This window comes from Bradysia coprophila, assembly GCF_014529535.1.
Source record: "Bradysia coprophila strain Holo2 chromosome IV unlocalized genomic scaffold, BU_Bcop_v1 contig_84, whole genome shotgun sequence".
NCBI classification, from domain to species: domain Eukaryota; kingdom Metazoa; phylum Arthropoda; class Insecta; order Diptera; family Sciaridae; genus Bradysia; species Bradysia coprophila.
In genome coordinates, this window is record NW_023503376.1 from 2,214,135 (window position 1) to 2,238,770 (window position 24,636).

The 24,636-nt window shown below is 35.3% G+C and overlaps 2 protein-coding genes and 1 long non-coding RNA gene across 5 annotated transcripts in view; 1 reads left to right on the forward strand and 2 right to left on the reverse strand.

The window, feature by feature from the left end:
* The window catches only part of LOC119072787 (fez family zinc finger protein erm-like), a 47,848-nt gene that overhangs the window by 10,576 nt on the left and 12,636 nt on the right, over window positions 1–24,636 (reverse strand). The window contains exon 1 of one of the 3 annotated variants that reach the window (XM_037178081.1): window positions 3,366–3,661. The exons of 1 other annotated variant lie outside the window; for it this stretch is intronic. In XM_037178081.1, coding sequence (XP_037033976.1) covers window positions 3,366–3,377 — 12 coding nt within the window. In that variant the 5' untranslated portion in view covers window positions 3,378–3,661. Of the gene's footprint in view, window positions 1–3,365; window positions 3,662–24,636 lie in introns of those variants that run through there. One more of the 3 variants, XM_037178080.1, reaches the window with a different exon arrangement.
* On the forward strand, window positions 1,919–23,477 carry LOC119072807. The gene is made up of 3 exons (XR_005086925.1): window positions 1,919–1,928; window positions 4,974–5,132; window positions 23,467–23,477. It is a non-coding gene; the product is annotated as an uncharacterized LOC119072807 (long non-coding RNA).
* On the reverse strand, window positions 19,422–20,935 carry LOC119072788 (zinc finger protein 883-like). Its single transcript, XM_037178084.1, has one exon. It carries the CDS (start codon window positions 20,780–20,782, stop codon window positions 19,484–19,486), a length of 1,299 nt encoding a protein of 432 aa, XP_037033979.1. The 5' UTR covers window positions 20,783–20,935; the 3' UTR covers window positions 19,422–19,483.

A 24,636-nucleotide genomic window follows, 5' to 3' on the forward strand; every position in this document is an offset into this window, starting at 1 on the left:
AATTAACCGCAGGATCAATTAACGGTCTACGTAGTTGCGGATCGTAATAATAAACAGAAATTTTGATTCGAAGTCACGGAAGTGTTAATAATTCGGAGTGATTTGCATAAAAAATCTGAATAAAAATCAATTTCAATAAAACAAAGCCCAAAATCGTCGGTACACACTGCCCAACCCACTAAAAATTTTTATTTTTTTTATTTTTCCATTCGAACCAAAACATTTGTTTTTAAACCATATAATGTTAACAATTGAAAAAGGGTTACGGGGCCCTTCTTACCGCTCTGCGTTCATGTGTTTTTGCACATTCCCTTTATGAAAATTAATATTCCAAGGCGAAAGATCCAAAGAAAAAAACATAATCGCACACACACCCCGAGTGTTGTTTGAAAGAAGTCGAGAAAAGTTATTGGAACAGATTGGAACTGTGAGATTGGAATAATTGAACTTTAAATTGTGTTTTATCCAGAAAGAATTCAAAGAGTTTTTGTTATTGAAATCATTCAGTTGACAATGGTTGTGAGCTTTCTGTGGTAATTGGTAATTTGAATGAAAAAAAATTAAATGTAAAACAAACAAAAATAAAGGGCGTGTGCTGTTTTCGATTGGAACTCATTAACACGGTTCAGTGAACAAGATACGTTATTTAACCACCTTACAATAGAGGAACATTTTGATGGTCTTTAGGAATATTTTCTTAGAATTTCATTCGACGAGATTTCTAGAATATGCTTCAAATAACGAAAACAAGCCCCACAACTACATAGTTACCAGATACCTTGAGTGAAATTACCGATTTTATAAACCTTTTAGAAACGACTAATCTGATCGTTGCCCATGATTCATTTGCAACTTCTTCTCAATGCGTCCAACATTTTGTCTTTTCTAGAGTTATAATGACGAAACCAAAGCGATATGTCAAGCGCAAGAATTTAAAAATAACTGAAGCAATGATCAATTGGCAGAAAAATCGACAACAGTGACAAAAATGAGCAATAAACTCGACAAAATGTGGTTTTATACAATAAAACGAATGTTAAAACAAATGAAGTACAAGATTTTTTTTTCGTATCGAACGTTAGGTGCTGGCTTTAACAAACGAAGTAGCAGATTTATTGATTTTATCGTGATACGCCTATTGTTTCTAAAAGGCATCGTAATATTTGAACTCAAGTTTTTTCTTTAATTAATTGCGAATGGCGAATGACGTCATTTCCTCTCTCACACATTATATGGGTAATTCCAGCTAATTTGTGACTGTTCGAAATATTTTCACCAATTGAAATGCTATTTCGGCAAACTTTTTTTTCCTTGAAAGCTGTTGACCAGACGCGTCGTTTAAGCCCCATATTAGGTCGGTGGCCTAAAAATCTCGGGGAGATTCCACCATAAAAATGTATGCTTGTTTTCAGAAATTTTTTGAAAATTCTAGTTTATTTCACGAAACCTGAACCGATTCCACTTCTGCTGAAAGCTATTGACAAGACGCGTAGTTTGACACCAATATGAGGTCATTATAAAATGCTGTCTCGGGATATGACCAAAAAGTGTTTGTTTGTATTCGACATTCCGAGATATTCTCAATAAATCTCAAATGATTTTTGTAAATTTGTTTTCCTGTAGATGTGGACCATATAATTCCACAATTGCTCCAAATGACACGAAATTAAATTTTTTGAAGATTTTTGGTTCATTCTGCTTCGAAGTAAGGTAAAATCACTTCGACCCAAACGTTGCCGAAATTACATTTTTTCAAATAAAAACTGAAGATCGGTGTCATTCGAAAGCTGCAGCATATGACTTCACGAGAAAAATAACTTTGAGTCAATCAGGTTAGTTGGGTGAGTAAAGTAGGTGACAACAGCTTCCCAGTGGTGATAAAAGTCATCCTCGAATTTTAACTGGTCGAGATTATCTCGAAAAATTTTGTAACCATTTTTTAAACGGTTTTAAGCCAAAGCAACATTTTCTGTGGGGCGACAACCACCGATTGCGAAAAAAAAAAATTCTGGCTATTAATGACCTCCGAAAAATATCACTTTTTTAGACATATCTCCCCCAAATTTTGGGCTACCAACCTCATATTGGGCTTAAACTGCGCGTCTTGACCATAGCTTTCAAGGAAAAAAAAGTTTACCGAAATCAGTTTTTATTTGGTGAAAATATTTCGAAAAGTCACAAACGTGTAACGCAACTAACCGCCGACTTTTGCGATCACACAAGTCAGACTTCGCAGGCTAAAAATTCCAATTCTTGTTGGAATGAAAGCACTGTGTCTCCTGAGTATTAGAAAATTTATAGACTGATTTGTTACCGCTATAACATAGCCAACACAATTAACTTTATGACTGACAGATAACGAAATTTGTTACGCAACTAACCCTGGAATTACCCATATAGATTTATGTTATTGAACCTAGCGCAAGCATATATAGTACACAACAACGTCTTTTCGTCTTAAAATTACTTTTCTTCTCATGATATGAAGTCTTTTACTTCATTGGTCTTAACATTTGACAATACCCTGACAAAAAAGAGTTGAAAATCTTAGCTCTAACTGGTAAATTTGTCACCAGGTAATGAACAATAGCTGCCACAGTTGTACCTGCCTATACAAGAACTACAACTGCAGCAGATAATGAAGATTGAGATGGATACAAAGATGAGATTTCCAATTGTGTACAAGAACACATTGGCTACCCCTTGTCGCTTCAATACCATGCTTAAAATCAGTTTTTTTTCTTAGATAGTCCAAGTGAATTGGATATTAGCAGAAACAATCAATAACTGTTACTTCTGGAAGTAAAGTACAGGAGACGAACTGATCAAGGAACTAAGGTCGTAATATGTGAACAAAGAAGGAAATTACATCGAATTCTAAATTTTATCCTTAATTTCTTAAGAAAGCAAAACTGCTGAAACACTTAACTTGTGTGTTCACAAGAAGAGAAACAAAGAATTACATCACTAAACTGGAGAACCGAAACACTGTATCTGATACAGTGTATCATCACTTTGCTAATTACAATAGAGCACTGTGTTGGCTCGTGGTACAAAATACAGTTTTCACTTTTCAATTTAAGGCCATAAAAAAATCGTTGAATTACAGGACAATCCTGTGTCGAGATATTTTTGTTTTGATGTGTTTCACACAATCAATCACTCTGTATCCGCTTTTCTAATGAATTTCTAAAACTCCGACAAAGTATTGCTCTGGTTGTTCATGCACCCAGAAACTAAACATCATTTTCACCAAAGCACAGGTTGATTGAATTGAAAAGAACTAGATTAAGCGTCAAGAAAGAGCAGAACTAAATTCAAGGGAAATTCAACGGAAAACAATAAAATTTGCAAAAATTACGTACAAAGTATACCATAACTCGAACACGGTGATGAGCACTGGATTATGTTTTCACTTTCTGACACTCAACAAGACAAATTCCTTATTTTACACTTCCTTAAATTTAGCGAATTTCTAAAATCGATTCGTTTTTGAAAACAAACACTCTAATGCAGATTCAATGCTAAAATGTTAACACAACATGTACGTGATGTTCGTCTTTACTTTTTCAACAATTCCACACACAAAACCTTTTCTCCATTCAACAAACGTTCACTTGGAAATTCGAAATGAAAATAACAAAACTAGCATCCGAAACACACTACTGCAGTTAAATATATGGTTTTGCTCAACTCAGTTGCAGCACACAATATTAAGTGGTGTTGAGTAAAAGTTACCGCCCTAAAGGATATGAAAGGAAAGGTTTCTCGTATACATACATGTAGACGTGATCGTATGTACAATTTTGATACAGAGGGGTTTTTTTGTGAAACAATTTCAGTTTTGCGATATATATAAAATGAACTCGGAGAAGAGAGTTGAAGTATTATTTTTGTTATAATGTCGATGTTGTTGTGTATTAACTGAGACCATCTATTCGGTGTGGTGCTACCACATATGCGTTAGATTGTAGCAGGGATGATGAAGAACGTTTGGGACGACAAGTCGTTTGAAAAGTTTATTTTTAATATTTTTGTTTGTTTAAAAATAAATGGTGCTTTAACGTCTTGCTCACGAAAAAAGTCAAAAATTTTTATATTGAAAAGTTTGAGTAAAAAATCATTCAACATAGACTTGCTTACAACGTTTTTCTCAAACAAGTCAACGAAAGTCTTACATCTCCTTGAGCAAAATTATTTTGTGACTTAATTAATGTATTCCAATTAACGGAGGCCTTTAAGATAAATTTCAAGTAGTTGGGATACATAAGTACATAAGTACCTTCTGTCAATGGTTCATAGCAATGTTATTAAAAGTTTTAGAATTTGTGAGGTAATTGACTGGATACGTTAGAGGGAAAAAAATAACTAAAGAAGTCTGAAGTAAACTAATTTTAATTTTTTAGATTTTCATTGATTGAAAACCCTGGCACGAATAACTCGACTAACTGAAATCGATGAACTTTTTCAATTGAATATTTAAGAACCATGTCCATCGATGAATCTTTATATGTTTCTAATCTGGTTCCAAAAACAACTGTATAATCGGAACTAATTCTACTACTTCAAAAAATGAATACGCAGCTACCCGTACTGCCGCAAAATTGAATTGAAGTTGGTGTATATAGATCACTAAAATGACCGCTGGCGTGACGATCGACGGTTCGGTTCTGTGTGCAAACTAATGACAACCAACTTTGCTTCTAAGGAAATTCGCCGTATTTGGTTCATTTCAAAGAATTGGACACACTCACTTATTCATTACTATGTGAAATTGTGAAGTTGGTTTCGATTAGTTTGCACACTTTTCCCCACCATTCCTCACGTTTCCGTCATTAGTTTCACCACACGAAGAGATCTATGAAACCTCGGTTCACATGTAGAGACGCCACATTTTTTTTGTTTTGCATTCGTTGCGCTAAATATTCACGTGAAATAACTTCAATCTAGTAAATATACATGCAATGTCATAGCAATGAAGTCAGTCGAAGTCAGTTCACAAAAAAATAGATCGCAAATTTAAGACGAAAGTACTAGAATGTAATAGAATTGTACAAAAAACCATTACGTTTGAGCTTTAGTTTCGAAACATCATTTCCCTAAAGTTTTGGATAGGCTGCATTACCAAGATTGTATTCCTTGTGCTATTCTTAGGCGTCAGTTTTACGGCAAAAAGTAGTAGATTATACGTCATCAATGTGTTGACGCAACGCACTCCAAGAACAGGCACAAGAACAGAATTTTTTAATGGTCAAAAAGCCTCTTATTTTGATCACCGCAGTGGTATTATGCCAACATAAAAAACTAAATTTAAATGACAAATTCTGACTACGGAGTCCAGTAGATTCCTGATTTTAAATCTTGTGCCTGTTTTGGGGTGCGTTGGTTGACGTCATTGGTTTTATTTTGTCGAGTGGGAGGTATGTACAAACAGTAATTTAATTGTAAAATCTAGAAATTATAAATTCAAAAATAATTGGTTCAGACGTTCACCAGACTTTTATTTGAGTACAAATTTAACTGATGCATCAGAGCAAAGATTCGTTGACATAATTCCGTTATTTCACGAACTGTTATTAGTTTTCATCAAGAGCTTTCGTTAATTTTCATGACCGCAAATAATAGATTCCAAAAACATTTTTTTTACAAATGCAATGAACGTAACCGATTTAGAACTCAAGCGATTTTTTCAATTATCTTTAACCTTCAACCTATCGCTTTATATTCATTGAATCTGTTACTTTCTTTGCTCAAAGTATCACCTTGTGCCAAAGGCTCTCTATGCGACTATTAGATAGATAGCCTTTGCTAAGGAGACGTGTTGTTTTAATACAACAATTTCAAAAAATTTTGTACTGAAGGCCCGTCATTGGGAAATGACAGGACAGTATCCCGAAAATGTATGAAAAATTTAATCACAAAAATTCACCGAAAAAATTCAAAGAAACTCACCTCTTATGCTTTCCATTTTATTCGGGCATAGTCTCTTTAGGTCGCCAAGGCATATTTGAACACTAAAACACTTTTTATTCGATGAAAAGACAAAAAGTTTTTTTTTTGTTTTGTCGCGACAAAAACACAGAAAATATTTCGAAACAATTGTGACACTCCGCTATTATAAGTACTAGAATGAATGTTTGCTGTGTTCACTTCGGCGGTAAAATATTTTCATTCAAAAAAGTGTCCGACCCTTCAACGATGGTTTCAACGACATTTATTAAAATTGTAACATCTCCCACTTCTTTAGTAAGCTAACAAGAATTCGCTGAGTCTAATTATGCCAACTCTTTGAACAAAAATATCGGCTGAGGTCGAATAATTCTCCGCTGAGCTTTGACAAACCTCTAATGAGCTCTAATAATTCTCCGCTAGGCTTCAGTAAGAGTCCGTCAGACCTTAGCACGTTGTAGTCAATAAGCATCAGCGGATACCTAATAATTGTTGCTATGATTTAATAAGACTCCACTTAGCTTTAGCAGATCTCCGCTGAGTATCCGATTAGCTCCATTAAGCCTTCCTGCAACTTGCTTAGGCCTAACGGACACTTCCTGAAGCCCAGCGGAGAATTATTAGAGCTCAGCGGAGGTTTGTTAAAGCTCAGCGAAGAATTATTAGAGTTCAGCGGAGAATTATTCGACCTCAGCCGATATTTTTATTCAAAGAGGTGGCATAATTAGACTTCGCGAATTCTTCTTAGCTTACTAAAGAGAAACGAACATTTATTTACGCTCAGTGCAGTCTTACGAGAGGCTAAATTTTTAATAAATGTTCTCCCATCGTTGAAAGAATGTCCGCTGAGCTCTCGTAAAGCTTTAAAAAATGGTCGATGAGCACTATTAAATGTATACGCTACCCTTTGTCAACCGTTTGATGATTGTTTTTAAATGTCCGACACTTTTTTGAATGAAGATATTTTACCGCCGAAGTGAACACAGCAAACATTCATTCCAGTACTTATAGTAGCGGAGTGTCACAGTTGTGTCGAAATATTTTCTGTGTTTTTGTTGCGACAAAACAAAAAAAAACTTTTTGTTTTTGTATCGAGTAAAAAGTGTTTAGTGTTCAATGTTCAAATATGCCTTGGCGACCTAAAGAGACTATGCCCGAATACAATGGAAAGTATCAGAGGTGAGCTTCTTTGAATCTTTTCGGTGAATTTTTGTGATAAATTTTTGCATACATTTTCGGGAAACTGTCCTGTCATTTCCCAATGACGGGCCTTTTAACACGAATTCTTTTACTTCATTTGTTTTCAACATTCATTCACAACATCAATTGTTAGATCGGTTATTTTCGTCCTGAATAACAAATGGATAGTGTAGTCAGGTCAGTTAATGAAAGGTTACAAGATTAAAATCAAATGTTTTTTGTGTGTGAAAACTAATCATTTGTATTAATTGGACTTCCGTTGTTGGATGCCGTCAATAAAGGAATTAAATTCATCTGTAAAAATCTTAATCATTATCAACACCACACGACCATCCGTTAAATGACACAACAATAAGTTCTCGTCTTAATCCAACAAACAATTAAAATTTAAATAACTCAAAAACTAAATCCCATTTTTCAATCATTTTAATCCCTTAAACAGTTCTCAAAATTGACGTGCACTGCACACACGAATGTAGAACCAGTAAATAAATGTTGGTGACATTACGCATGGACTGCGACAAAGGATATATTTGTGAAATATTCGTGGGAGCTGAAGGATAAATGCGCTCAAGGAGAAATAATCAACCCTTTTCAAAATGTTTAACTATGTAGAACAGCAAATCCAACTAGCATAACAGAGGTATAAAGTTCACCAGATTTCTGTCGAATAGTTTTTTTTTTTAAATTCCAAACCAAGAGTGAATTAGATTTGATCCGTTAATGTGATTCTATTGTCTAGTCATTTATGGATAGGTCTTAAACTTCTTGCCCTGCAATTTAAGATAGCAATATATCCACATTCCTCAAATATCTCGCCTCTTGTGTCGAACATAAATTAATTGGCAATCTACTACTTAACCCCACACATTATAACATTCCGCTCACATGGTATTTACGTTGCACAGATAGAATCTCATCTCATAAATCCATATTACCGACATTTTTCACATCTTTTATCACCCCCCCACATATTTTCGTATTAGCCCCCAAAATTACATGGTAAACTTTCCTGTATCATCGCATGTTTTATGAAGTGTTGCTGTTAGTACCACATTACTAGCAATATTCTCTTGACATCTTCATCACATCATCATCATTGTTAGCACGAAGAGACATCAAAATTCTCACCCGAAATTCATTCCGCCTCAACAACACAAAAAAAAGCCTCTGGGGTTCGGATGAATTGTAAGCGAAAAGATGTGCGTTCGACGGGCTTGTAGGAGGGGTGGCTGATAAATACAATAAAATTGTAAATGGGAAACACATTTATAATCAGATGTCTTATTTATTTGCGGGGACGATTTTTGGTTAATCGGTAAATTGAACGTCGGTCGGGCACACGTTTGCAACTTGTTTTCATTTTCGATTTATTCGTAACATTGTTTACATCCTGGAAATTGTTTGTTTGCTTTTTTCGTCGTTTTAATGGGATAGAAGTTAAATAGGCGATCCACATTTCATTTCCGGATATAGTTGACTGTAACCGCAATTTACTCGGAAGTCAATGGGATATCGATTCATCGTATATGTTTATTGTTTTAATTCGATATTTTTATGGGAAAAATATTCGGATGAGGATGTAGTTTCATCGATTGCGATTTCAGCCTAACGAAAAACTAAATATGGGTACAACGACCTCGCGATTGGTGTGGTCTTAGTCTTATGCATGTAACAGTTATTTACATGACAAAGCCCTTTTCCGCGTAAAATTATTGGTCCTACGCGAAGCCAAAAATCAAATGAAAACGTGAACGATTTGTGTAACGGATCTATTCTTTTGGGGGAAAACGAATCGTGTCAGGGACGAAAATGTAATCTTTCGTTGGCTTTGAGAATAGTCTTTTTACATTTCCTTCACCAGCCGTGAAAGAATTCTAGGATCGAATACAGTAAGGCTTCAATTTGCCTAAGTTAGAGATTCTCATACTATAGATCAAGTGAAAGTAACTGTAAACTCGAACACTGACTCTTAAAACGTCAAGGTTATGGCTTTGTCAACGTACTTCAAGCATGATTGGTACTCTACATCAGTCAAAAACACTCAAAAGAGTAAAAGTGACGCAAGTCCCTGTGCATACTTCCGAAACAACTGATATCGCTGGAGGTGACGCATTCTGCGCTTGTACGCAAAAACTGTAACAGCAAAAATTTGACCAAAGAAATTCTAGAAACAAAATTTTACCAAAAAAAATTTTGCGTCACAAGTGGCAGATGATTCGGACGTATTAGGACATATTCTTGCCTATTTTAAAAAATTTCTTCAAAGTACTTTCCTCAACATCTGCCACTTGTGACGCAAAATTTTTTTTGTTTCTAGAATTTCTTTGGTCAAATTTTTGCTGTTACAGTTTTTGCGTACAAGCGCAGAATGCGTCACCTCCAGCGATATCAGTTGTTTTGGAAGTATGCACAGGGACTTGCGTCACTTTTACTCTTTTGAGTGTTTTTGACTGATATCAGTTCTTTTGGAAGAATTAATAGATTGAAAAAATTTGAAAAATTTTGAAAAATTTCTAAAATTTTGAAAAATTTCTAAAATTTTGAAAAATTTCTAAAATTTTGAAAAATTTAAAAAATTTGAAAAATTTAAAAATTTTGAAAAATTTAGAAAATTTTAAAAATTTTGAAAAATTTAAAAAATTTTGAAAAATTTAAAAAAAATTTAAAAATTTAAAAAAAATTGCAAAATTTTGAAAAATTTTGAAAAATTTTGAAAAATTTTGAAAAATTTAAAAAATTTAAAAAATATAAAAAATTTGGAAAATTTAAAAAATGCTAAATTTAGGAAAAAAAATTGAGGCGAGCAGAGCTTACCAAATACCAAAAGCGAACAAATCTGTTCTACCATACCCATCCACACACACACACTTAAAGGTGTTCTTATAGGGCCTATATGGGAACTTCGAGGAGCCCTAGCTCCGAAACGAGGCCGGTTCCCCCCAATTTTTTTTTTCTGGAATGTCTTAGAATGACGACTAGAATCTACTCCCAAAATTTCAACAAAATCTAAAGAAGACTTTAAAAGATAGGAAACACGGACGGACGGGCATTCATTTCATTTCGTTTAAAGTACTGAAATTGACCAAAATGTATGGAAATGTGGCTTCTTGGAAGATTTTTTGCGTGGCCAAATTTTAAGCTGCAAGAACGTGTGATAGCTCGTTGAACTCGTACGGACGCCAATTTTTTTTTAATGGTAATTTGGAGTCATTTGTCTTCGAATTGTAGAACTTCAATATTTGCTGTATATATGGTTCTGCAGTCTACGACAAAAAAAAAATTTTGAAATTTTTTCTAGCAATAGGACTTGCGTCACGGGCGCTATGCTAACGCGCGCCCATGATAGAGAACTGAAACTGGGCAGTCTAACAAAAAGTACTTTTGTATGAAGTGCGTTGGTACACTGATAGCTACTGATGAAGACTTAGGACCCATAGGAACTAGAATTTATAAGATTTTAAACTATGAATCCGAGATAGACTGTCTACTGTGCACTGGTAGAAATTCAGACATTCAAAAAAAAAAATTTCAGGCGGACCAAAAACGTTCCATTCTCTCATCTCCAGATAGAGAGCCAAAACGAAAACAGTTTTCTTCCCAGTTGTGTCAACTTTTGTTCAAAATGTGTCTTTTTGGTGCGTCTGAATATAAAACGGTATATGTTACTCGCACCAAAAATATGTAATTTTTGACCATTGTACCATGATGGTGAAAAACTACAAGGATGTATCGCAGCGTAGCACATTCACCTTTACATGCTACATGCGTCGAAAATCGTACTTTTCATGTTTCAAGCACTTCTTTAGACGCCCTCAGCATGTAGAATCCATTACATAACTCGGGATAAAAATGAAAAGTCTAGTTTTCGTGTGTTTATTGACCTCGGCTACGTCTCTGATCAACAAAATTCACACGAAAACTCTACTTTTCATCTTTTTATCCCTAGTCATGTAAAATACTATTGTGTTCCTAGTGACGTAATATACTGTTATGGAATACATCAACTGTTGCCTGCATCACACTGTCTCTAGAATAAGGAAAAAACTTTCAAACTCACTAAGATTAGCGATAATCAGAACATCTATTTCACGTACATGAAAGCCATACATGTCGATCGAAAAGAACAGAAAAAAGTGACTCAAGCACACATTGTACTCATTATACCATTTTCAAATCGTTGCATATTAAATAGGCATAAACGCAAATTGATCACACACACATACACAGACACAACCCCCACATAGAAGACGAAAATATGTTAAGTAGTTGATTTTTCATTTCCCTGTTTTATCGTAACCATCTCTCGATTTAATTTGAATAATAAAAAAGTTAACCTACGTTCGCACAAATTACTCATTACGATTTTATCCTTGAGATAAGACGGTTCGTGACATATCAATTTAGTGCCCTAAGACTATGGAATGGGGTTGTGTTTCAATACCGACATTTTCTTATAGTTTCTATTCACGTGACTGTGGCAAATATGTACATACACAGTACACCCTCGCACAGCACAGCAGTGTCGTTTTAAAGAATTTATTCAAATTTATCCACTACCAAACTAATGTGGTGTGTGCTTGGTGGCATTACAGCTATCAATTATACCAGATATCCATTTCGTGCTTGAGTATCTGAGCGATTGTAATCAGAAAATCGGAACGAAATTTATTGCTGGAAAAATGATTTAATATTTTTATGATGGCATTATGACACGGCGGAAATGTTAAATTAACACCACCGGCAACAACATATTTCATTTACACAAAAAATTATCATGAAAACGATACAGCGATTCCGGAGAGAAGACCAGCAATCATGTCCCTTCCGAGGCAAATTAATTTCTTTCACCTTCTTCGTCTGACACCTTGCACAAGACGTCTCCGCAATCTTCGGTGTCTGGCTCGACGTTCCTCGTCGAGAAGCAGAGCCAATGCCATGATTAAGATATCGTCCGTGTCAGAGCTGCTACTTATTGCTGCCAAGGTTAACGCGTACGTTAATAAGTCGTCGGAATCGGAGTTCTGAGTAGAATCAATTTGTAAATGTAATCCGTGTCATCGTTTCGCGGTTGTTTCTGTATATTACCTGATCCATTTCGCTGATTTGCAAAGGTATTTTCTCGGCTTTTCTTTTGTTGCTGAGTGTGATCGTTGTAGCTTGTTGTGAAAGTAAATGTTTGACACGATTGAGAAAAAGGTCAAGGCATACTATGATGGGTCGAAGGGAATTAATGTCGAACGAAAGAATGAGTGAAGTTCACTGAATGTTAGAACGTTCAATGAAAGTTTACAACCATTGTATAGTCTAATGTCGACCCCACCATAAATGTATTGCAACTTTTAACTTTTTCTGATGAAATTACGGTGGCGGGACATTTCCACACCGTCAATATCGTCAGGAACGATATTATCGTTTTTTTGGACGATACTATCGTCTAAAAAACGATACTATCATCTAAAAAACGATACTATCGTCTAAAAAACGATACTATCGTCTTAAAAACGATAATATTGTTTTTAGACGATAGTATCGTCCAAAAAAACGATAATATCGTTTTTTGGACGATAGTATCGTCTCAAAATCGATATTATCGTTTTTTAGACGATACTATCGTCCAAAAAAACGATATTATCTCCCAAAAAATTTTCATCCAGGACGATAATATCGACTAAATTGAAAAATTCTAAGATATTGTCTGGACGATAGTATCGTTTTCTTGTCGATATTATCGTTCAAAAAACGATATTATCGTTTTCTGGACGATATTACCGTTCTAGAAAATCTAATGGATATTTTCGTTTTCTGTACGATAATATCGTCCAAAACGATAATATCGTCCTGGGCGATATTATCGTTTTCTTAAACGATAATATCGTCCAGGACGATACTATCGTTTAAAAAAACGATAATATCGCCCAGGACGATATTATCGTTTAGTTTTGGGTGGTAATATTGTCCAGGACTCAATTTTACTCGGTGCAGCAAGAACCGAATTCTCTTCGAAAATATCGAAAAACAATTGTCAGAGGAAATCACCTACACATCAGTGTTTAAAAAAGGCGTTTAGTTCGTCCCTAAATAATTCATCTTTTTACGAAATGAATACCAACTTTGATTGTACATAAAAAGCGTTTTAACACGCCGAGCGAGCCGGGCGCCAGAACGGTGTCAAAAAAACGATATTAAAACGATACTATCGTCCAAAAAACGATACTATCGTCTAAAAAACGATAATATCGTTCCTGACGATATTGACCGTGTAGTTATGTCGCCTCATCGAAATTACTCCCAAAAGATGTTTTTTACCGACATCATACCACTTAAATCGCTCCGAAACGACGGTATAGAACATAAGAGTGCTATAAGTGATATCGTTCACTCGAACCGTTTCATTTCATTCAAACATAGCAGCGAGAATGACAACGGGCATATGCACACGAAAATTGTGATCTAATAAAAAATGCATGCAAAAACGATTCAGCTGCCTTCTTAACCAACTTCTTCATATCGTAGGTTCATATTTATATTGTACCTTCTAATGTAATCGTCATCATTATGAAAAGACGTTTTGTTCACGTAATGACACACCCCGGTAACAGAAATTTCTTTATTATGCGAAAGTAGAAAGACTGATGGTAAGTCTGGATGTGATTTGATCCGTGTTTTTGTTGTTGGCATTAACAAGAACATAATAATTCGGTATTTTTAACATTACCGGAAACGTTTTGTAATTGCGAGACGCGACGCGTGTTCTATTTCCGGTTAAATGTATGGTCTTTTAGGAGAAAAAAAAAGAAAACATTTTACGAACCAGCAATCTCGCCTGTATTTTATTCATAATGAGAAATGAATAATATTGTTTGGCTCGTGCCAACTGCCTTTTTTTCTAACTTCCAATCTGATTATGAATGTAATGTGAGTAAATAATTAGATCCTTACGGAGGAATTGGTTCATTAAATGAGTATACTCTACTGTGTATATGGGTGATTCTATCATCCTACCGTTATTTTGATTGAACTAAATTATCCGAAAAACCAGTTCTATGATTTTTCATCTGCTATCGACATCAACGACAAAAATAAGGGATGCTCTCTAGCCAAACTTCTCTTATACCAACGAAGTCAGACAATTTGCTCCAAGCGTACGACAATTTTAAACATTTGCCATTTACTTTTGACTTGTCTTGCCAATCTGCAACTTTAAAAATGTCAGTATAACTTCACGTACCGTTAGGGGTCACTCATAAACAGCGTCAATTTTAGGGGATTTCGAGGAATTTCGGAAATTATTTTGGACATTTTGGAATGAGGTGTATGAAATGGCTAGAAGCATACTGCTGTCAATGGCGTAAATCGACGATTTGGGATTGTTGCCCAGGAACAGATTTTATTAACTGTCATTTGGTCTCTTATTTTGTATGGAACGTTGGAGTGAATTCATGCCGTAAGTGCGCTGACAATTCAAAAAGGAACATGAGAAGGTCTTTTTAACGCAGCGTAACGTAATAGCATTTTACCAACCTTACAAACTTAATTTATCAGTCAAAAACACTCAAAAGAGTAAAAGTGACGCAAGTCCCTGTGCATACTTCCAAAACAACTGATATCGCTGGAGGTGACGCATTCTGCGCTTGTACGCAAAAACTGTAACAGCAAAAATTTGACCAAAGAAATTCTAGAAACAAAATTTTACCAATAAAATTTTGCTTCACAAAGTGGCAGATGGTTCGGAGGTATTTGGACATATTCTTGCCTATTTTAAAAAAATTCTTAAAAGTACTTTCCTCAACATCTGCCACTTGTGACGCAAAATTTTTTTGGTAAAATTTTGTTTCTAGAATTTCTTTGGTCAAATTTTTGCTCTTACAGTTTTTGCGCACAAGCGCAGAATGCGTCACCTCCAGCGATATCAGTTGTTTTGGAAGTATGCACAGGGACTTGCGTCACTTTTACTCTTTTGAGTGTTTTTGACTGAAAAATTTTGAAAAATTTAAAAAATTTCAAAAAATTTCAAAAATTTCAAAAAAATTCAAAAATTTAAAAAATTTCAAAAATTTGAAAAATGTTCAAAAATGTAAAAAAATTTGAAAAATTTGAAAAAAATTTAAAAAATTTTAAAAATTTTTAAAAAATTTGAAAAATTTGAAAAAAATTTGAAAAATTTGAAAAAAATTTAAAAATTTTGAAAAATTTAAAAAATTTTAAAATTAAAAAAACACTAAATTTAGGAAAAAAATTGCGGCGAGCAGAGCTTACCAAATACCAAAACCGAACAAATTTGTTCTACCATACCCATCCACACACACACACTTAAACGTGTTCTTATATGGGGCCTATATGGGAACTTCGAGGAGCCCTAGCTCCGAAACGAGGCCGGTTCCCCCCATTTTTTTTTCTGGAATGTCTTAGAATGACGACTAGAATCTACTCCCAAAATTTCAACAAAATCTAAAGAAGACTTTAGAAGATAGGAAACACGGACGGACGGACTAACAAAGTAACGTAGGATTTTTTCATTTCGTTTAAAGTACTGAAATTGACCAAAATGTATGGAAATGTGGCTTTTTGGAAGATTTTTTGCGTGGCCAAATTTTAAGCTGCAAGAACGTGTGATAGCTCGTTGAACTCGTACGGACGCCTAGTTTTTTTTAATGGTAATTTGGAGTCATTTGTCTTTGAATTGTAGAACTTCAATATTTGCTGTATATATGGTTCTGCAGTCTACGACAAAAAATTTTTTTTGAAATTTTTTCTAGTAATAGGACTTGCGTCACGGGCGCTATGCTAACGCGCGCCCAGTATATGAGAAATTTTGACTCTGCGTCGAGGAAGCCCTTCTTAAAAATTCCGTTGCCATGCTTGGTTTAGTGCTATGCTGTGCAGCAGTATAGAGGTTCACTTTTTCTAGAGTTTTCATGGTGACTAGGGGCATTCATCAAATTAGCCAAAGGTTTCCTTTTTTAGATGAAATTTTATTCTTTTTTTTCAAAATTATTGGCTACAACTACTTTTTAAAAAATGATCTGAAGAGATCCTTCATATAGTGAATCAGACTCTTAGATGTTCGGAAATCGCCATGAATCAAAGAGTCGGGAACCCAGTATATTAATTAGTAGTATCTTATGACTTGAAATAAGCCTGATTCAGACTTCGGAACATAGATTCTGCTTAATTTTAGGAGGCCTCTTCAATTAAGAAGGAGGAAGTCAGAACAAAGATCCTCTGTTCTCTACTCCCTGACTTTTAATACATTTGAGCTAAAACGATTAATTTCAAATTTGTAGTGCTGATCGGAGAACATATTGAAGTTTGCCCATTGTGAAAGGCTGAAATGATACTTCACCCTGAATTCACATAAATTAAAGGCTCTAAAAAAAACGAGCGAATCGGAACAGTTCTGTTATTTTCATTCCATCAGTCAGCTCATGCAAATACTGTTTCCTGTATATTGTAAAAAAAATGGTATCTCATCATTCTCCTATTGAAAATATTCATATCTTCAGTCGACTATTAACATTTAAATCCTCCATTCAGCGTACCATGTATCGTCAATCGTCATTTCCAGACTTTTCATTTGAGTCAATTTGGTTTTCCATTTTATCGGTAATTTTTCTTGCTTATACCCTCACTTCAGCGATTCAATAATTTTCTTTCATTTATTGTACTTTTTGAATGTCTTGAATGCCATTTCTTTGAAAAGATTTTTTTTTTTATGAATTTCTGTATGTACCAACCATAAAGAATTACTAATGTAAAAAAGCAGCAACTTTGAATGGTAGACAGATACACATTACATCATCTATTGGTCATGTGCTGTAGCAAGGAAGCAGCCTTGGCTGCATTTGTTGACTTAATTATGTGTACATGTAAATGCTACCATTGAACTATTGCGTGACAAAATTTTAGTGGAAGTACCTCCGACAGTTTCCAATATTGATGACAACACGGCAGAGTAGAGTAAACCTTTGACCTTTCAAAAATGAGCCGCTTCTGACTGGTTTATTTTACTCTAGTCTTTTGACATAGTCTCAGACTAATACTCGCTCAAGGGCTCGTTTACGTAGACGTCTCTTATATACAGCCTTATAGCCGTAATGTACGATGAGGCGACATAACTACACGGTCAATATCGTCAGGAACGATATTATCGTTTTTTAGACGATAGTATCGTCTAAAAAACGATATTATCGTCCAAAAAAATTTCATCCAGGACGATAATATCGTCTAAAATTATAAATTTTAAAATATTTTCAGGACGATATTATCGTTTTCTTGACGATATTATCGTTTAAAAAAACGATAATATCGTTTTTTTGGACGATACTATCGTTTTTTTGATGATACTATCGTCTAAAAAGCGTTATTATCGTTCAAAAAACGATAATATCGTTTTTTTGACGATAATATCGTCCTGGATGAAAATATCCGCTGGACGATATTATCGTTATTTTCTTTTTCTGAACAAATTTATCGTTATTTTGGGCGATAATTTTTGGGACGATAATATCGTTTTTAATTAATTTATTTTTTTAAATTTGAGATGATAATATCGGCCAGGACGATAATATCGTTTTTAATTTATTTAAAATAAAAATTCTAGACGATAATATCGTCCTGGGCGATATTATCGTTCTGGATGGTTGTTGAAGACGGCAAATATATATTAAAAATTGGTTCATTTGGTTCCGTAAATTTACATTTTATATAGAAAAATTACACAGACTAATTATGAGACGATGCGAGAAAAAAAAATTAACTCCTAAGTTCCGACACCGTTCCGGCGCCCGGCTCGCATTGCGGCCCTCCATTTCGCTACGGGGCAATGGGCCGGATTCTCGACGTGTTAAAACGCTTTTTATGTACAATCAAAGTTGGTATTCATTACGTAAAAAGATGAATTATTTAGGGACGAACTAAACGCCTTTTTTAAACACTGATGTGTAGGTGATTTCCTCTGACAATTGTTTTTCGATATTTTGGAAGAGAATTCGGTTCTTGCTGCACCTCTGAGTAAAATTGAGTCCTGGACAATATTACCACCCAAAACTAAACGATAATATCGTCCTGGGCGATATTATCGTTTTTTTAAACGATAGTATCGTCCTGGACGTTTAAGAAAACGATAATATCGTCCTGGGCGATATTATCGTTTTTTTAAACGATAGTATCGTCCTGGACGTTTAAGAAAACGATAATATCGCCCAAGACGATATTATCGTTTTGGACGATATTATCGTTTTGGACGATATTATCGTACAGAAAACGAAAATATCCATTAGATTTTCTAGAACGGTAATATCGTCCAGAAAACGATAATATCGTTTTTTGAACGATAATTTCGACAATAAAACGATACTATCGTCCAGACAATATTTTAGAATTTTTCAATTTAGACGATATTATCGTCCTGGATGAAAAGTTTTTGGGCGATAATATCGTTTTTTTGGACGATACTATAGTCTAAAAACGATACTATCGTCTAAAAAACGATAATATCGATTTTGAGACAATACTATCGTCCAAAAAACGATATTATCGTTTTTTTGGACGATACTATCGTTTAAAAACGATACTATCGTCTAAGAAACGATAATATCGTTTTTAGACGATAGTATCGTCCAAAAAAAACGATATTATCGTTCCTGACGATATTGACGGTGTGGAAATGTCCCGCCACCGTAATGTACTATTACAGTGTTTTGCAGTTGTGTGACACACTGTCATGTTTCAGTACACTATTTAGAGTACCACTCATGCTTGAAGTGCGTTGTTGGAATTAATTATTCGATGCCAGTATGTCAGGATGTTAGCAGACGTAATCACTATTTCACTATGACTGTCATTTTGCAATTCATTTACTAAAATTTAGAGAAATTCCCGTCTTAAGGGCAAATAGTTACCTAATATGCTGTTTGCCCTTAAGGGGGAATAATCTTCGAATATGCTATTCGTCCTTGAAGGGCGAATAGTCTCATGATATGCTAGTTTGCCCTTGAAATCGAATAGGTTTGATCCGAAAAGGATTACGAAATGCAACGTTAAGGGGCGATGGTAAAGTTTAGACATTTTTTCAAAGGTAATCACTTTCAGTACTCTACAACACCTACCTCAGCTTTGTTACCTTGATGGCTTAATCAACCAGCAATGATATGAAGTTTTGATATTTTTTCAAAGGCAATAACTGGGGATCTGGAGAGATGAATATATAGGAGAAGACCTCTCCTGTCGTTGCACCAAAAGTATTTTTTCTAAATAAAAATTTTCGTTTAAAATTCCGTACGTTTATTGAAGTTCCAAAAAAGGCATGGCATTACATCTATGCTTTGCTAAATTAGCAACGACGACGGACGTTTTTTATGTGGGTTCCAACATGGTATTTGAACGATGAGCCGTTCCTATATTTTTTTCCGCACACATCGCACGAGTATGGCATGTAACCGGTGTGGCATCTGAAGTGGCGTCGCAGCGACTGCAATTTGGCCAAAGTCTTCTTGCAAACATAGCATTGAAATGGAGTCTCTTTCTCATGCGTGTACATATGATTTTGTAGGTCCACCGATCGCTTATAGGATTTAGCACATTTCCTACAGTTATAATCCCTTTGGTCAGAATGGCATATCATGTGATTTTGCAAACTGTCCGACCGTGCAAATCTGGCCGTACAAACCAAACAGACGAAATTCTTCTCCTTTGTATGGGTAAGTCGGTGTCTTATCAAATTGCTGCGGAAACGAAACATTTTCTTGCAAATCGAGCATGGAAATGCATTTTCTTTGGTGTGCGTCGGCATGTGTTGTAATAATTGAGTTGTTTGCGCAAACTTCTTGTGACAAATATCACACTCAATGGAGCTGTCCTCCAAATAGTGAGTTAGCAAATGCTTTCGAATGCCTCTCTGTTGGGCCAAAGGCTTGTGGCAGACGTAACATTCGTATGACCGTTTTTCGACTTTGCTTCCAATCACTTCATAGTGGGTTAACATGTGCAGCCTTAGAGTGGGCATTGAGGCGTATTTCACGTTATAGCAAACTGGACATGCATACTTCGTACGTAAGTGTATCCGGCTATAATGACTTCGGAGACCACCACATTGACTAAATGTGCGTTTACAAACATAACATTCGTACGGTTTGTGTTTCGTGTGCACCCTGATGTGGACCTTCAATTGACTTGATGTTATAAATGCAGCCGGGCATTCGGTACAAGCGTAAGGTCGATCTCCGGTATGAAGTCTAGTATGGGACTGCAGAGTTCCATTGGTCCGAAATTTTGCTGGACAATGACTGCAGCAATATCGCCTGACATTTTCGTGTATTCTTTGGTGTACACTCAAGGAACTGCTTTGTCTAAATGTTTTGTCGCACAATTTACACGGAAAAACGTTCTCCTTCAACGAAGAATTTTCGGATGAGCGCTTGTATTTGCTTGAATGGTTTTTTAAATGTTTTTTAAAGGTTGTCTCCAAAAGAAACTTTCGATTACACTTCGGGCACTTGTGCGATAGTATTGGTACGTGATTTCCATGATTTCGTCCATAAATTCCACGATTCAACAGGTCGGTATCAATCTGTTGTAATTGTACGAAACACGGTTTAATGTTCATTTTCCGGTACTTTGGGTTGATCACCATTTTTTATAGCTTTGTTCTTACACGTATTTCAACCAAATGATTAACTAATGCTTTATGGTAAGGTAAACGATCGAGTTGATTTCACAATAACAACATTAGATGCTCTCCTGAAGACATCAGTAACACGTATTTTAACCGGCAAAACTGACATTAAACAGCTGCTTAGTGTTCCAGTTCGAATTTTCGCAAACAGATGCTGCGAATACAATAATCTGTCAAAAGCAAAAAACAAAATTGGCGGGCAGAGTGAAAGTCAATTGAATTCTATTCTTCATCGTTAGGGCTGTACGAGTACAATTGATGACAATTTTTTAGCTGCTTATTTATAATATCAAATCTGTCCAAAAAACATAGCTAACGCCGACCCGTACGAAACACCTATTCGTATCAAAAGCCTTTACTGTGAAACTCTTCATTTCTTTTACTTCATTCTCTACTGAAAAGCTATTCGCCCTTTAAAATCACTTACATTATCCACTCTTTGCCTTGTTATCATATACAACTAAATTGCCGGAGGCAATATAGACAGCCCCGTACGAAGTCAACTTTCATAAATTCCTATTTAAACAGCTATATACCGTTATATTTACCAATATTTTCCTATAAATAAACATTTCACAGAGGACCATGCTATTATATAGCTCTATAAGCCTGTATATAGCTCAATATAGGTGAATAGAGATATATGTAGATGTCCGTACATGGAATCCCTGAAACCCCACACACATAACAAATTATTTCCATGTTAACATAAACACTCTAAGTACCATTTTTCCCAATATATATCACTTTTATTAAAATCCAATATGGCCGCCGGCAGCCATTTTGTTAGGAGACCGGAAATTTTACCGACGCTTTACATTCGTTAATACCTTTCAAACAAAAAAAAATTCATGAAATTCGGTCAAAATTTACTCGAGATATTGACAAAATACTCCACGTTCACTGTACGGCCGAGTAGCCAGATAAGAGCTCACTCCAAGAGACCTAGCTCACGCTCCGGAGAACATAATTTCAAAATAATTTTTTTCCCTGATTGGTACGGTCAATACCTATCTAATAAAGCTAAAACAGACGAAATATGTTGAAATGTGGCCGACCTACAAGCAAAAACTGCTTGCCGCCCTGTGCCTGTTTCACACCAAGGGGTCTAACTCACGAGTCGGTCATCCGATTTCCATAAACTTTTTTTTTGTCGATCGGTATTGTAAATACCTTTTATTTGACGTATCACTTACAAGTGTAACGTTTGAATGTCCGGAGATATCTTCGAAAAACCGTAAAGCACTTATTGGGCCACAGCTCGGGAAGGGTCGATCCAAAATCACTCATCTTCGAACTTAGCCTGTCTTTTGACATTACCAAACGAAAAAAAAAGAATTTTCAAAATCGGATGCGTTTTACTCAAGTTATCGTGCAGACGGACAGACGGACAGACGGGCATTTTTTTTTCACTGATTTGGCATCTCTAGACAACCACAATAGGTTTCCCCTTACTCAGGGAGTCCAATTCGACGTGTTACGGATGTATGCGTAAACGCATAAGACCCCAGTACTTCGTACGGGTCTAAAAAGCAACAGTAATTTCATCAATAGTATGAAGAGACAATATAATATGAAGAGGTAGAGTTCTATGTTGATTTAACTAATGAAAATAACGACTTCCCAGGTATTCGAGTGATCAACTTTCTTTTGTAAGAAATGCGCAAAATATATTTTATTCAAAAACGTGGGGTAAATTTAACTTTACTGCACGTTGTACATTGTTCAGTAATATACTATTAATACATGCCCCTCCGAAAAGTTAAAATTACATTGATGCATGCCCTCACGGAAATCATTCATTACCTCACATACTTTATCTCCATAGGGACGGTAACAACCTTAATGAATATTACATCCCTAAGGAAGTAATGTAATTGTTCTGATGGAGCACGAAAAAGGTTATTTCGTAGTTGTTCCTCTGTGGCATACATACATATAATGATAACTTTTCGGAGCGGCATGCACCTATTGCCTATTGCCTATTGCCAAAATTGTTATCGAAACGTGTTGGCATTGCAGGTCAAGCCGAAGGCGAGAGCGGTAATGACCACATGTCAAGATAACTATTTCGGCAAGAGGTGCATACACTTTTTTATCTAATGCTCTAGAGGGATACGACATGAAGTTTGTGGCACTAGAAGCAAAAAATTGCAACGATAGTGAAATTTGCTGCAAGAGCGAAGAGAGGCCACAAAATTCATGTCGTTGCAATACACGGCTTGGTGCTCAAAATATCCCTCGCGTAATCACTTACTTCCGCGATGGGCCATGTAATGTACTATTAGCAACGTAGAATACATGTTAAAATTAGGAAAAGATTATTATTTTAAATCTCTCACTGTAATGATATTTGCATATAGTTCATTACCTACCTGCCTTCGGCTCGTGCTATAAACTTCCCACAGGCCAAAATCAAAATTTGGAAGCAGTTAGGTCCTATATTTTATCTGCGTGTGCGAGAACCCACTTTACCTCCCTTAAAACCGATAGTTAATGTCGACATTACCTATCTGTTTTTCGCACTAGCAAATAAATATCAAAAATGTGGGTCGAGAAAATCCCTTATGATTATAAAAATTCGAAAAACGATCCTATTGGAGATACATACAAAGCCCGTAAACTTTGGAAAGGTTCAGCAGATCAGAGTTAACACCGAAGGTAATGGAAATGAAAACTACAAAAGCACCATCCCTGTTCTGATAGCTGAATACGGTTGTTTTGTGACGTATTCAGCTGAAGAAAATTTGCTGACAAGTGGTGGAAGCGTAAATAAGACCCATGTCCTATTGAGACGAGCTTTGAAGTTGCGGCAATATACACAATTTTAGATTTTAATGTACTCTACTCGCCAATGCTTGCGACTAATTACGTACCTCGTATGGTCGTCGGTTGCACAAAAAAGGAATCGATAAACAGAGTAAATCAAAACCAATTATTATTACCTGCTACTCTCTTATTACTGGTGATTACAACCTATTTATATGTGTAATCCATTCATTCAACCAAAATCCATCATATACCATGTAATATTATTGTCCAAATTAAATAATAGCTCTACTTTCCGGCTTATACCCAAAACAAATTATGTTTTGTGTGTCTCTATTTATCAATTTACTTTTTTCTCCTTTTCGTTTTGCCTCAAATGTTTTGAGCATGAGAATAAGATATTAAACACATCTGGAGCAAACAATACGTAAATTCTGAACAATAATTTCTGTGGTTTGTTACACGTGAAGACTCATGTTAGTTACATTTTCATTCAATGCTATTATGCCCGAATTAGTAAGGGCGGCACTTTTTTACCTTTCAATAAAACAATTTTTATTTTTTGGTTATTCCCTCTCTGGTGTATGAAAATATTGAGTTGGATGATGATGATGATGTTGCTACCGTGCTATTTATGTCTTCCAAGTTCAATTTTTGTGCATATTTATAAGTAAATCGATGGGCAGATAATCTGTTTATACTTGTGAGAACAAATAATACAATCGGCTTATTTGAACGAATCCACCCAAAACATCCCTAATCCGAAGCGGTAATCTTTTAATGCAACCTTTGAACTAAAACCGCATTTATGTATCTAACCGGACATAATGTTATTGAAATGATTTTGTTGTTTGTAACATCGTTTATGATATTTTTTCGAAATTAAGCACATTATTGTTATGTATGTTTACGGGTCCCAAAAATTGTAGCAAATTCGAGGGATTACATTGGACTGAAATATTGTTTTGTGGAGAAATGATCGAACACAATGACTGATTTAATATTTATTCATATTGGGTAAAACTAGAATTACACATGTGACA